The sequence below is a fragment of the Gymnogyps californianus genome, chromosome 2, assembly GCF_018139145.2.
Source record: "Gymnogyps californianus isolate 813 chromosome 2, ASM1813914v2, whole genome shotgun sequence".
Classification (NCBI taxonomy): domain Eukaryota; kingdom Metazoa; phylum Chordata; class Aves; order Accipitriformes; family Cathartidae; genus Gymnogyps; species Gymnogyps californianus.
In genome coordinates, this window is record NC_059472.1 from 81,349,985 (window position 1) to 81,365,850 (window position 15,866).

The 15,866-nt window shown below is 39.6% G+C and overlaps 1 protein-coding gene across 1 annotated transcript in view; it reads left to right on the top strand.

Annotated features, from left to right (window-relative positions):
• TRIO (trio Rho guanine nucleotide exchange factor) overlaps positions 1 to 15,866 on the top strand; it is a 263,091-nt gene that overhangs the window by 94,230 nt on the left and 152,995 nt on the right. The window contains 3 exon segments of the mRNA XM_050890693.1: positions 7,225 to 7,416; positions 10,788 to 10,919; positions 15,611 to 15,841. Coding sequence (XP_050746650.1) covers positions 7,225 to 7,416; positions 10,788 to 10,919; positions 15,611 to 15,841 — 555 coding nt within the window.

Below are 15,866 nucleotides of genomic sequence, written 5' to 3' on the forward strand. Positions count from 1 at the left end.
TCCTTAGTACTACTGATATATTCACTCTATTTTAAATATATATTTTTGTAACCACTCAGAGTTGTCGCTTGAGATAGACTTAAGCACCATGTGAATTCTAGACTGCCCTTGGTCCTCTGAGACTTCAGCAAATGAGAGCAAGACCACAGGTTGTAAACTGTGCATTCTTTCTCAGGTTGCTTTGAAATGCAGATTTTTCACAAAAGACTGTGCAGAATGGTGAACAGTAGTAAGCTAGCTCTTCTGTCTTGTGGGGACGTCTGCTTTGTGGGTTTTGGTGGATTTTTTTTGTTTTTGTTTGTTTTTTGTTTGTTTGTTTTTAAACTAATAGATCTCTCAGGCAGGGCTTTCAGTAAAAATAAATAAAGTTAAATGGTAAAATCCATCAACTGTCCAACCAATCTAACATCCCTAATAGACAAGATAAAGACTCTAAATGGGCATGGGGTAGTAGAGTAGGTAAAATGTATTCAGTCAAGTTTTTGGTAGTTCTGAATAACCATATGTCCTGGTTTCGGCTTGGACAGAGTTAACTTTCTTTTTAGTAGCTGGTACAATGCTGTGTTTTGGATTTAGTGTGAGAATGATGTTGATAACACACTGATGTTTTAGTTGTTGCTAAGTAGCGCTTATCTTAAGCCAAGGACTTTTCAGTTTCCCATGCTCTGCCAGCAAGCAGGTGTGCAAGAAGCTGGGAGGGAGCAGAGCTGGGGCAGCTGACCTGAACTAGCCAAAGGGGTATTCCATACCATGGAACGTCATGCCCAGTGGTTAGCTCAGTTGGTTAGAGCATGGTGCTAATAACACAAAAAGGTCGCGGGTTCGATCCCCAAATTTCCAGTATATAAACTGGGGGGAGTTGGCCGGGAGGCACGGATCGCGGCTCGGGAACTAACTGGGCATCGGTCAGTGGGTGGTGAGCAATTGCATTGTGCATCACTGTTTTTTGGGGTTTTTTTCCCTTTTTCCTTCCCCCCCTTCCTTTTTTTTGTTATATTCCTTTTCATTACTATTATTATATTTCATTATTACTTTGTTAGTATTATATTTTACTTTAGTTATTAAACTGTTCTTATCTCAACCCACAAGTTTTTACTTTTTTTCCTCTTTCCTCCTCCTCACCCCACTGGGAGGGGGAAGGGGGAAGTGGCTGCGTGGTGCTTAGTTGCTGACTGGGGTTAAACCACGACACCATAGTTCAAGCAAACCATGGATTTGTAATGTTCTTGAAGTTCAGGGAGTGCACAGCTGTGGATCCTGGTCAGACTGAGAGGATGTTTTTTGAGTGCACATCCATAAGGGAATCTTTCTGGTGCCAGAGCAGTTAATGCTTAAACGCAATGTCTGGATGCCACCAACCTGAGAAGAGACTGAAAAGGCAAAATGAGTTCAGGCTATTTCCAGCTTCTGAGGAGCACTCCAAAGTCAACAAGATGAAATAGAATAGGCTAGATGTGCAGCCCTTAAGAAGGAAGAAGCAAATAAACAGATTTTAAAAAGCAGCCAGCTGGTGAGGTGTTAATACAGCAACAAGTATGTTCATGTCAATGGATCATGAACTAAAGGAATAGACAGTGGTGTTACTGCAAAGAAGCAAATCTTATTTCACTCTTGATACTTACTGAGGGTGCTGAACTTAAGATTTGTAAAGAAATTGCTTTGATTCAGTTGGTCCTACTAGAGAACTAGGTCCAGTTTAGAGCCCCATACTTAATGTTGTAATGGGGAACATCCAGATGAAAATGACATGGCTCTAAGGAGAGGTTGAAGGCATGGGCATTTACTATGAGAAAGTGAAGGTAAGTGAAAAGTAAGAGAGGAAAGAATGTGGTGTTGGTGTTGGACTATATAGTCTTGCAGTAAGATTTCCCAGGTCCACCATGAAAAATGTAGGAAAGAGAGATGATAAATTTGAAGAAAGTTAGAGTGAAATTATATTTGGCTCATTCCAGTGCTGATAGCAATGGTTAAATTTATTACCTGAGAATATTTTGAGGATACTTGTAGTTGAAGAACAGGTTAAACACTTTCCTTAATTGTTGTCTGGATGTTGCTGAGGTTTTTTTCAAGGGAAGAGATCAGGTGGTACTTTTAGTTGTTCTGCAGCTCTCATTTTTGAAGTTTGGATTCCCAAACTGAGAGTTTTACTGTTGCTGCAAGAGCAAGAATAGAAGAGATGTTAGAAAACATTTAAGTCATTAAAGCAGGTATTATTTCAGACATTAATGCTGCACTTTGTTTTGGTGGCCATTTGTGTGTGAAGTGGCAGATGATTTGGAAATTCCATTGCTAAAATATTTCCATCACAGATGAATAGTTCAAACTCACTACAGTCTATGTAGAGGTGCCAGTTATGATGCTTATGGACCATGTCACTGAGGTGGTTGTTTTTAACGCTGAATGCTTAATAGTCTCTGTGTCAGAAAACTACTGTTTGAAATGTTAGAGCTAAACAAACATTTTCTAAATGGGTCTGGGAAAATCAGGAAATAAAATAGAACCTTCAGGGCATCTGCCAGCTTTATTTTGTATTGAGTGTGATCGAAGTTCAGTTAAGCTGGCAGGCTGTCACCTATATTTTCCCCTGTGTGCTTGCCTTTCAGGCACACACCAAAGAATGACACAGTGCACTACAGGTTGTGTTAGGCTACTAATCTGTGTTGCCTTGCTGAGCAATACTTTTTTATATGTACACTCCCTTTAGGGAATAATTCTGCAATGAGGAGCTTTCCAGATATTGTAAGGTGTCTTTTCAGCTTCTGGCTAAAGGGCATTGTGAGGGAAAATAATCGTACTAAGTACATTCTTGTACTTACTGTATGTACTGTAACGCAGTAACTTGAATTGTGCCCTTTTTAGTTTTGTTACAGTAGTCATGTGTAACGCAATGAATGAAATGCATTCACTTTAGCCTTTCACTTTTTAGACAGTTGATACACATTTAGAAGCTGCAGATGTTTCATGCAGATTCACATGATGTAAATGAGATGGCTGAATAAGTCTTTAACAATTATTACCTCATAGCTGTTGCTTCTCTAACTAAAACCAGGATGTAAATCCATGCAATGAGTAAGACGTCAGTCCCTGGTGAATGAGCACCAGCTTACTTGGAACAGTGCTTCTCAAGCAGTGCACAAAATATGCATTTGTCATATAATAATGACAGTGGACATGCCTGTCCTTTTAGAAAATTGAACAAAATTTGTTAACCTTCAAGGGTCAGTTAAAGACAGTCCAATTGTAGTGAGTTGCTATTTGAGATTCTCTTCCTCCTTAACTAAATCTGTCTCTCTTGGGTCATTGCATTCTAAAATACTGAAATGTAAACCTTTAGTAGATATATCAGGTAGTGAGGGATATGATGGGGAGGGGGGGAGTTGAAATTATTAAACGATATTTTCTGAGGACAGGAATGTGGTATACATAGTTTGGAAAGTGTTCAACTGTCAGCATATTAATTCATATTCATACTGCTACAGGGGATATTCTTCCACACTTGCAAAGCCAGATTGCCATGGGAAAATGAATGCATTTTAACCACCGCTCAGTTTTGATTTGTTTAACTTCACATTTATGGTGCTCTATCCTTCATATCTAACTGACGTTCCAGAATTTCCAAAATTCCTTTATTATGATACACAAACAGTTCAAATGGCAGTCTAATATAGCCTTTATTCTTTTCTCTTTTGACACTTGTTTTTTTCACACCACTGTAAAGACCACGTAATGGCTTTCTGGATTAATTTAGCAGTCTTGTATTTATGCTACATACACTTTAATAGGACTAAATGCTCTCCAGTCTTTTATAATTTGTTGAAAATAGCAGTTTTGTTCTCTTCTAGTAGTTCGGCTGTGCTTAAGAGGAGAGCATAGATGTGTGGGATAACCTAAAAAAATGAAAAGGTAGTATTGCGCAGGAAGGAAAAACAGCCAACATGATGCTGCTGTGCTCAATTTTTTAAGTGGACTAGCTGAGGTGTAGGCTGTGTCAGGTATGCTCCTCCTTGCATACGTGCATATAGTTACAATTAATAGAGACCTATGCCAATTACCACTCAGATGAGTTAGCACAGTGATGCCTGGAGGAACTGCAACACTTGCTCCAGCCAGTCAGTGTCAGGCTCTGGGCAGTGGCTCAATGCCAACAAGTAATGGTTCCACCTCAGATGCTCAGCGTCTACGTGGCGTTGGGTGTCCACATGCCAGCATTCTCCCCTGACCTCTCTTACTGGCAGGGGTATAGTCAGATTTTGGCACAGGCTGCCCATCACATCTCTCAACAGTAATATAGCCATACAGTTTTCCAGCAATTTCAGGTTTTGTTCTTCTGTCACTTGTTGATCTGTGGCCTTTACTGAGGCTTGTTGTAGTCAGTTCTGTGCCCCCTGGCTCACTGGACTCAGTTCCTCAACCCTTGATTGGGGAAGGTTGCGATGCTGCTGCTGACAGGTAGCTAAGTGCTCCATGGCATTTCCTGCATGCTGGTATTCCAGAAAGCACTGTGTAGACAAGAAGGAAAAATATTTCACTGCAGAATGTTGAGATTTTAATGATGTTTGTTGTTTTCTTCCCAGCCGTTCTGTGTGATAGTGTTTGGCAGTTTGGCCCCAAATGTAAATTTTTAGGATATAGGCAAGAACGAGTGCAGCTAACAGAAGTAGCCAATGGATGCAGCAGTTTGTGCTGCAGTTCATGCAGAAAAGGCCAGCAACTCTGCTCAGAACAGCACCCATGTGCTCAGCAATGGTGGTGATGTGCCCCAGGGCACAGTCCCCAGCTACTGCTGGACCAACTAACCCTGTAACATCAGAGGCCTCAACTCAGAGGGAGCTCCAGAAGGAGGACGCAGCTCTGCAGGTCTGGGGCTGCAGGGAATGCCTGTGGCCTCTTGCCAAGGCTGGGGCAGCAGGAGATGGTTTCCGTGCCCACAGGAGGTGTACAGTTATTAAGGATCTGTGTCACCAAGTAAAGGAGCTGCAGGAGGAGGTCAGCAGTCTTGCACAGCATCAGAGATAATGAGAAAGAGATTGACCAGATCTCTTCCAACGCTCTGCAGCTTCAAGAGCCCAAACTACCAACTGTACTGAAGGGAGGAGGGTCAGGCAGAGTCTGTGCCTGTCTGTTTGGGAAGTGGAGACTCCCATGATGATGAAGGTTGGAAGATAATGGCTTCTGGCACTAGGAGGAAGGTTTCTGCTTCACCTGAAGATTTGCAGCTACAGAATAGGTTCACTGACCTCACGGCTGATGAGGAGCTGGGAGCTGTCGAATAAAACATCTGTGCCATTTGAGTCTGAGCCACACAGGAGCACCAAAAGGAAGAGGCGAGTGATAGAAATGGGAGACTCCCTTCTGCAGGGAACAGAGACCTCCATCTGCCAACCTGACTCATTCTCTATGGAAGTTTGCTGCTTGCTGGGGGCTCGGATTTGGGACGTTGTGGAAAGACTGCCAAAGCTTGTCCAGCCCTCAGACTTTTGCCCCCTGCTGCTCTTCCATGTGAGCACCAGCGATACTGCCAGGGGTGACCTGGAAAGTCTCAAGCATGACTACATGGCTCCCAAGGCAATGGTCAAGGGCATGGGAGCCCAGGTGGTTTCCTTCTCAATCGTGCTGGTGAGAGGGTAGATGGATCCTCCAGGTCAACTGTTCATACAGCTCATGTTTGCAACAGGGTTTTGGTTTCTACAACCATGGGACCCTCGCTCTGAGGATCAAGGATTGCTGTTCAACTAAGTGGGGCAAAAGTATCTTTGCCAGCAGGCCGGACAACCTGATAAGAAGAGCTTTAGGGTGTAAGAATGATGGGAGAGGGAGAAGAGGACCAACAATCAAGTGCGAAGTGGTGGACTGGGTTGGCAAGCAAAGGGTGGTGTGAACAAAAGGGACACTGCAATCAACAAAACAGGGCTGAACTGGCGTTGCGCCAAGTGTACACACACAAATTAGGATGTGCCTACAGGACAGCGTTACGTGGAAAGCTCTCATTCCCTTTCTGGGAAGTCATCATGACCAAGTTCTTCTCTGAAGTACCTGTATGGCATGCTTATGTTGTACAAGGAGAGGCTGAGAGAGCTGGGACTGGTTACCCTGGATAAAGGAATGTTTAGGAGAGTTCTTAAGTACATAAAAATACAGATATCTGATGGGAGGGAGTAAAGAAGACAGAACCACACTTTTCTCTATGGTATCCAGTAACAGAACCAAGAGGTAATGGGCACAAGTTGAAATACAAGAAGTTCCATTTAAACATAAGAAACACTGGAACAGGTTGCCCAGAGAGACTGTGGTCTCTCCATCCTTAGAGATTCTCGAAACCCCACTGGACGTGACCCTGAGCAACCTGCTCTGATTGAACCTGCTTTGAGCAGGGGGGTTAGACTAGATGATTTCCAACCTCAACAATCCTGTGATTCTAACTTCATTCTAGCTGTATGAGAGTCAGCCCAATTGAAAGAAGTGTCAACTCAGCCTTATATACATGTAGCTCTGGAAGAGCTACCCAGAAACCTTTTGGTGGTGAAGTTGTTCTTGTTTCTGGCTTTGCAGGAATCGGAAACTCTTGATTGAAAATTAGAGTGACTAAGAGCCATCAGTGAGTAATGCCAGTATGCTAAGGAATCTTTCTGATCTTTGACCTTATTTGTCTAGTTTTCAGTGCTATCTCTGAGGCAATATAGTGGCAGGAAAATAAAATCTAGAACTGTTGAACTTCTTAGAACTCAGAGTTCTGTATTTTGTTACTTAAAAAGTAGAAATACTTTCAAGAGTTGATGTAAAGATTTGTAGAATGATTTTGCACACATGTATACCATGGATAGATCAAGTGCTTACTAATTATACTTTGATTTTCCTATATTGTGTGTGTCTGAATGTCTTGTTGACTTGAACGTCTGTAAACATTCTTATTGAGGCTGTTGCAAAATATAGTTAGCTTTTCCTCTTCATTGTAATAATGGATCTTCATATAATATGACTTTGCTTAAGCTGACTGTTAACGTTAGCTTGAGACTCTCTGGTTATTTCAAGTTGTCCTTCTCCCTTGTCAATAATACAGATAGGCTGTTACATTATACACCTAGATGCCAAAGTTAGGCATGCACAAGCTTGGCAAAACCAGTCTATTAAGCAGTACTGTAATAAAGAAGAATTTTATAGAAGTATACCTCTGTATCTAAGTAGTCTGCTAACTTCCACTAATTTTTCCTTCCTTCTTCTCCATAGAATGTGTATGTAAACATAAACCGCATCATGTCAGTAGCAAATCGCCTGGTCGAGTCTGGCCATTATGCTTCACAGCAAATAAAACAGATTGCTAGTCAGTTGGAGCAAGAATGGAAGGCGTTTGCTGCAGCCTTGGATGAACGTAGCACGTTACTGGATATGTCCTCCATCTTCCATCAGAAAGCTGAACAGGTTAGTGAACGGGGAGGGTGACAACAAAAGTTTCCGTGCTGGAATGGTGAGTGGTACTGGTTGCTTTTGATTTAGACAGAAGTACAAGAGAGTGATTGAAAAGGTCAGCAAGAAAGCCAGAGCATTCATTTCTGCTGATTTCAGCTGATACTCAAAACAAAAACTTGTTCTCCTCAGGCCAGCCTACTGCGCTTATGTTCTCCACAAAATGCCTTGCCCATATCAATGCAGGATAAAACTTAGCCAAAGTAGCTATATGAATCAAAATGAAGTGGACATAAATGCTTAACTATATGAAGCTTTTAAGTTGAAAGAAAGGAAAAAATTCAGTATAGTCAGTATCAATACAATGCCTTTCCTACATCCAGAAATCATCACTTGTTCTATTGTCTTCACCACTCCACCCCAATCAGTCCTTGAGTGTCAAGATTTAACTCATAGTAATTGCTTATAGAAAACTAAGTTGAACTGGCCTGAAAGCTGAGAAGTCAATTAACTGTCTTCTGAATGTGAAATTGTGTTGGGAGATGTTTACTTAGTATCCCATAAGAGATTCCTCCTATATTAAAGAAAAATTTTAGCTTTGGGCCTATACCAATTATTTTAATTAAGTCATTAACAGTGTGTAACTGCCAGAGAAGAGGTATATGTAAGGGAAAATAGGAATAAATATCCCCAAGTTAATAGTCTTGATGGTGAAAGCATGTTTTCCCCTCAAGGGAATTCAGTTCTGAAGGAGTTGCTATGTGTGGGCTGTTGAGTCACCCATTGATATTATAGATTGTCTGCTCTGTACATCTCTGGTGAATTTGGAGAGCAGAGGTTCTTGGATAGTTATGGCTGACTGACGCTCTGGTGTGCTGTGTGGCTGCTGTAGATACTTTTCTTTCCATTTGCCTTGCTAAATTGGATCCAAGAAAAGGTCTCGTGTCTGATATAACTTTAATTTGGAATAAATGAAGGAACCACTTGGGAGTTGATAACTGCAGAAATAGAGAGAGGCAGCACACTTTATTTTAAGAAGTTTTTTTCCTGATTTCTGCTACACAGATATTCAACTTCATAAATGTCCAGAAATTAGAAATGTGAATGTATTAAGATGCAAATACACATTGCTTTTCATTTTGTTAGTGGTGACATTGGTTTAACTGTCCTTAGACAGACTAAGGTAAAGTATATAAACTGATGCCACTATAATAATAATATTTTTAGCAGGTTTTACAGAAAAGCCACATAAAAAGGAGACGAAGGAATTGTTTTCTGGTATAAAAGTCATCAACCAGCTTGAAGCATTTGATAGACACAGTGTGGTACCTTATCAGTATTGATGCTTTTCTAATTGCTTGGGTTATTCAGGTTTACATTAAGCACTGTTATCCACACATGTAGGAGAGAGATGGTGAAACATGAACAGATGGGTATACCCTGATTCAAATGCTGTCCTTTTTCACAAGAAAATTATGTTCATCAGAAGTCAGGGGAGTAAATTTTGTGTGCGTGTGCTGGGCAACTGTGGTAAGGGTTGGTGTTACCTTCTTCAGCACTAAATGTAAGTGTAAACAGGAGGAAAGAGAAGAATGAGAGAAAATAGTGCAGCATCTGCTGGGATTAATTTACTTTTTAATTGCTCCTTCTGCAATTTTCATTTTATGATTAACTCTTATGGATTGTCCTAGTTGCTTTGTAAGATACCTGGCTGTGATATATTAGCTGTTTCATTAACAGTGGAGAGTGAGTTCAAGGAAAGAGGGTTTGGAATGAGAGAATGACCCCTTTAGAGACTGGTGATGCTGCACCTACATAAAAAGATGATTAAAAAATAAGCAGCCAAAGAAATAATGCACCCTTCTTGAATGCATGTATTCCCTTGCAAGTGACAGGTAAGTGTTGCTGCCTACTGTCAGACACAGTGAAGACTGCACCCAGCTCTCAGTGCCTGCTGGCTGGTGCAAGAGATGTAGCTCTGTGGTCACACATGGAGCTTCTTTTAATGTTCAGTGCTTAATGTTAGAGATTTTTAAAATTGTCCCGTGATGAAATGAGAATTAAATAAGTATCTTAAACTTAACTACTCTATCACCCTTCCTCCCAGCTTTCAAACAATAGTGGAGTACCAGAAACGGTCTGTGGATTACTTTTTCCTCAAAAGACTACATGTGCTCCAGGAATTAAGATACATACGATGAGAGAAATGGCTTGGTCTCTTAAAACTTTTGAGAAACTTGACATGAATAGAGGACAAATTTAGTTTACAGATACCACATGTGCTTGGCTGTACTAAGTTTAACAGCTATGAAAACTCCTAGAAAAACAGATTCTTTCTTCCTCTTTCCTTTTCTAGCATAACAAGGGTATAAAATTCATGCCCCCTAGCTGTCAAAAGTAAGTTGACAACTTCTGCTGTGCATACAGCTATGATGGCAGTTGCTTGTCTGTCAAGACAGCTTAAGCTTCAGACATAACTTAAATTGTCTGCAGAAGAGATTCTATTGCAGTATCCTCAATTTCTCCTGAAAGGCTTGACTTCAGCAGCTATGCTGACATAGCTGTGTGCTCAAAGTTCAGTGTTAGTCCTAAGAGACCCCCGCTTAAGTTGTAAATCCCTTACATGCTTGCTGCTGTAGTAGCTTGCCAAATGGATTTAGTACTTCTCTGCGTGTAGAAGTTAGTGCTTTGGGGACTGAGGTGTGAATTTGCTGTGCTCTAACACTGCTTTGCCTCCTTGATGATTTCTTTCCAGCAAAAGACAACTATGGAGTGTGTCAGTGAACGGTTCATTAATTCTTTGTATGTGTGCGTGTGCGCCTGTGCACACACATGCAAAGTAACTTGGTTTTCTCAGATTTAGAAAAGGTGAGGTGATACCTCATGATACCATGAGTATCTGCACAGGGAGTTGATGGGTATGAGCTGAGGGTCTGGACTTGAAAGTTGTAGCATGTTTTACCTCTTTGTGTAGAGAAGACCTTAATTGGTTTTCATGCATCTGAAATGGTAGGTGCAGAGTGAAGTAAACTTTTTCTTAGCTGCAAAGTCAAGAAAAGGAGCAAGAGTAAACTTGAAGCATCAGTATTGCCAACAGTTTAATTGGTTCTGAAGGCTGCCAACATACAGCTAAGCTTGCCTGTCTGAACGGTTCAAAGAGTTCCATATAACTAAAAGTACAAGTATAGTCAGACTTGAATATTTGTTTCTGTTCTGATATAACCTTCATTTTGGTCAGTTCAGAGAGAAATACATTAAACATTTTTCCCTTAAAAAAAGTCTTTTCAGCGGCTGTCAAACAGATGCCAGTCCTTTTGTATATTACCAACATGTGTGTACTTATTGGTAGAACCCAAATCAAGCAGAATGTTTTTTCTCTGTTGCAGTACATGAGCAATGTGGACTCATGGTGTAAAGCCTGTGGTGAGGTGGAGCTTCCCTCAGAACTGCAAGATTTAGAAGATGCTATCCATCATCATCAAGGGATATATGAGCATATTACCTTGGCTTACTCTGAGGTAAGTGTCTTGTTTGTTTCCTTAGGTTGCTGATTTGATAAAATGGTGTAATGTTAAGTTTGGATCATGAACTGGCATCGCTTGTTGCATAGCGCATTAGTTGGAAACTCAAGTGCCAGGCTTCTTTTTTAGTTTAGTATACTGGACTTTGCTACTGTTGTTCAAAAGTTAAGTGTTAAATCTTCCCCTTAATCTTCTGAAAGAAATTCAAAAGGCAAGATGGAACCATGTGTGGTACAAACAACCCATGCAGTGTACTAAGTATGTTTTAATTTACATTTGCATGTTACTACCTTTTAATAGCAGTACGATACTATTGTTTAAACACTTACTTGAAGGGAAGCTAGCTGGGTATTCTTTGGGAAAGTATTTTGTTGGCATGGATTGCTTTAAGTGTGTTTTGAAAATCCACCTCTGAAATTGCCTCACAAAAAAGGCTTAACCATCAAAGGACGTCACTTGACAAGCCGGAAGGTAATATACTTAGTTCTGCCAACCTCAAAGACACTTAAATGAGCCAGCGTGCCTATGTAGTCAGCATTCGTAAGATTAGCATATCCTATGCTGCTGCTCTAATCTTGGATTCTGCACACAATGAAGTAATAATGTTGCTCAGTATTTCTAATAGTTGTATTTACAACTTAAGATAAAATGCTTATTCTGAAGGTGGCCTAGAAAGCGATGACTAAAGTATCTGTTGTTTTTCTTCAAATGTTGTCTTCTTCATGTGCTTTAGTTAGCTGAAATGAGAAATCAAATGGCTATTGACTTCACTATTAGCTAACAGGTATTTTCTGTATTTCCTGATGAGCTTTTTTTGCTTTTTTTTTTCCAGGGTTGTTCTCATCACAGGGTAAAACTATTTTTGCTGTTGAATTGGACTGACGTTATTCTGGATTAAATACAGCAGTTTCTGTTCTCATGAAAGTTGCATAAAATTACGCATTTGATTAAGTCATGGTAAAAAATCATCAGTGGACGCAGGATAGCTTAGGCCACAGCTTGCACCTTCTTTTAAAAGGAGGTCATGTGGGATTGAATTAATGGTTGTGATTTATACATTACATTAAAGATAAAACTAGTTTCTGATGAACCAGCTCTATTATGGGCAACTGAATCATAAGTCTGATCACATTTCATTTAGCAGTAAAGGAGGGTAAGATTAGTGCTGATGATCAGTCCTATTGTTAGTATATCAAAACTGGTTTTTTTGAGTACCTGCCATCTTAGGGCTTGCATAAACTTTATTACCATGAGTCAGATGTCCAGAGTTCACGAGTTGTTACTCTTTTGTGTAAAATACACACTGATATCTCCATTCCTGATATATGCCACCTTGCTATGTCAACTGATCTAATGACATACTGAAGCACACCTTTGGTGATAAAAGTTGTGATCTTACTACACATACCTGTTTTAACTCATTCTTGAGAGCATGTTTTGTAGGAAGGTTTCTTTTCTTCATTATAACCTCTCTTCATTGGGAGTATCCCTTTGTAAAACAAGGGACAGAGACATAGCACCTTTGTAGTAGATTTATGTGAAGAGAGGCAATCTGGGGTGCATGCTCCATGAGAGTGCAGCAAGGAATAAGAAGGCTAGGACTCTAGCCTAATAATGATTATAATTATGAATAGAATAATGATTTTTAAAGCACTGAAGTTAAATTTGGTTTTGTTTGGTTTGGATTGGTTTGTGTTTTTTTTCATCGGGGATGTGACTGGATTAGAGCCTGCTGTTAAGTGTAAATAAGTACTGTGGATTACCATGTTAAATACTGTTTGCTTCCTGTGATGCATAACGAAAATAAATTAGATGGGTAGATTATAGGATTGCTCTGGCAAATACCTTGAAAATTTATTTAGGATTTCAAAGCTGTAGCTTTTGACTTTAGGATAGCTAGAGATTTTGACAAAATCTTCATTGGTACTGCTCAAAACAAATCCCAACATTAGATGCCTTTCTTCTGATTTCAGGTCATTACTTTTCCCCATCTGGTAAAGCAATAGCTTTGTCTTTAGCAACCAGAATTGGTGCAGAAATACTAGTTGTATGTGTATGTACAAGTTGTGTTCCTCCTCTGGACAGAAGGTTTTGTTTTGCCTTATTTAAACATGCATTCCTTTCTGAAGATTGATGGAGTTGTCTTTCTGTGTAAAGATATTACAGAACTATTGCTTATCATTATTAGATGTATGACTTCATTTCTGTTACAGCATGGAGCTCCTTTCATCTTGTGATGAATGAACAGTGGGGGGAGAGAGAGGAACACTGTGGAAATTACAACACTTTGTCATTCATTTTAGATTACAATGTCTTGACAACACGACTTGGTTGCAAAGTAGAAGATAGTAATTTTAAGAGAGTAAATGCTTTTAAGACTAGACAGTCTGATTTTACTGAGGATAATTACTGTATATTACTAGAAAAGTAACTTACTAGCTTACAAGCTTAGATGACTGGTGTGCTTGAAAATCCAATAGCTGTGCCATAAATGAAGTTAGATATATATAAATGAAGTTATATATCTCACTGAAATCTAAAGGTAGGCATGCACTGAGAGGGAAGAAAACTTTACTGTGTTAACTCCAAAGAGTTAACAGTGCATGATCATTTGTTTGTAAAGCTAATAAACTAATGTAGTGGTTTAACCCCAGTCAGCAGCCAAGCACCACGCAGCTGCTCCATCCCTCCCCCTGCTCCCCACTCCCAGTGGGATGGGGAGGAGAATCGGGAAAGAAGGTAGAACTCATGGGTTGAGATAAGAACAGTTTAATAACTAAAGTAAAATATAATACTAACAATAGTAATAATGAAATAATAATAATAGTAATGAAAAGGAATATAACAAAAATAAAAAGAAGATTAAAAAAAAGGGAAAAAAACCCAGTGATGCACAATGCAATTGCTCACCACCCACTGACCAATGCCAGAGCCGCGATCCACCCCTCCCAGCCAACTCCCCCCTGTTTATATACTGGGCATGACATTCCATGGTATGGAATACCCCTTTGGCTAGTTCAGGTCAGCTGCCCCGGCTCTGCTCCCTCCCAGCTTCTTGCACACCTGCTTGCTGGCAGAGCATGGGAAACTGAAAAGTCCTTGGCTTAAGATAAGCGCTACTTAGCAACAACTAAAACATCAGAGTGTTATCAACATCATTCTCACACTAAATCCAAAACACAGCACTGTACCAGCTACTAAGAAGAGAGTTAACTCTGTCCCAGCTGAAACCAGGGCGACTAATCAGATCAAGGGGCTGTCACAATTAATTATTTTTTTCCCCTAAATTTCATGGACTCTGGATAGATAATTGAAGTCCATTATCTTGAAATACTTGAAAGACTTGTACTAGATAATTGCTTTGGATACAGAAAAGAAAAAAATCAACATTGTAGTAACTGTGATGGACTCTACTCTTATTCTGCCTGACTTGACTTTATAGGAGCTACTTTTCCAAGTGAGCTTCATTCTCTGTGTTGTTACTTATTACTAAAATGAAAAAGCTTAAATTGGAACTGAGAAATAAACTCACTTGTAAACTAATTATTAGAAAAGAATTTTCACTCTGATCTGTTTGACTACTGAATAGCAAATTTAAAATGTGCCTAGATTTAGTGAAATTTGTTGAAAATAGCCACAGGGGGAAGGCCTTGACAAATTTTTTGTTTCTGACATGGTGTTGATTTGATGGATTCAGACTGTTGTTTACACTCCAGTCTTGTGGTTTCGGATGAATTTTTCCTGCCTGTTAGATGAGCTATTAGAAAAGTTCTTTACAGATAGCTGAATGATACTGAATTGTAACAGTTCTGAGCTTCATCCTAAAAGTGACAGAATAGTTAAACATCAATGAAAAGTGCTTCCAACAGCCTTCGCAAGTGCTAAATGTTAATAGTGACCAGATAAGATAGGATTATTGCTTTATAATTAGCATGCAAGGTAAATCTGAATATTTTTGCTGTGATTTGAATCAGAGAAGACAACAATTAGAAATGACTAATGTTTCGTGTCAGCATCAGTAGTTAAACACATTTTGGAAAAGAGTATCTCTCTGTGCTGTATAGAAAGGTTTTAAATGATTTAATGAGGTTTAAGTTTGCCATAACAACAGTTTGCCTTTGGCTTACCAGTAACAGTAATAATTTAGAAGTTGTAAATTGTGTCAGATCAAATCATGTCCTAAGTTTATATCTGTTCATCTACATGTATTCATCAAATTAATATTAACCTATAGAAAGTAACCTCCCTGTTCACCTTTACAGCAAATGAAGAGAGAGATGCTCCTGGAAGGATAATTCTGGGCAAATGCTTAGTTTTAGGTGCTTTGTTGACTAGAGAAAGAGCTGAAGAATATTTATTCTAAGTTAGACTTGACCCGTTTGAAAAAAAAAAAAAAAAAATCACTTTAAAGGAAAAACACTCTAAGGTAATCGAGAAATTGAAAGTCTGTTATTTAGAAGAGTGCTGCTACTTAAAATTATCTTACATAGAGGGAGAATATACACTTATATATACTTTTTTTTTGTCCTGTAACAGCTGCATGTAATCATGCCTGGAATAAAAAGTCTTCATCACTGCTCCCTGAGTTCTTAAAGACATCTAAAATGGGAAGAGGGGGTGGGGAATGAAATAATAGTCTAACAAGCTTTTGGCAAGACAAGTAATTCTTCGTCCTTTCTGGTGGTCAGGTGAGCCAAGATGGAAAGTCACTGCTTGACAAACTTCAGAGACCTTTGACTCCTGGGAGTTCTGATTCCCTCACCGCTTCTGCCAACTACTCAAAAGCAGTTCATCATGTTCTGGATGTCATCCATGAAGTACTGCACCACCAGCGCCAACTGGAAAATATTTGGCAGCATCGAAAGGTCCGCTTGCACCAGCGGCTTCAGCTATGTGTTTTTCAACAGGATGTTCAACAGGTAGGTTTTATTTCATGTTGTCTAA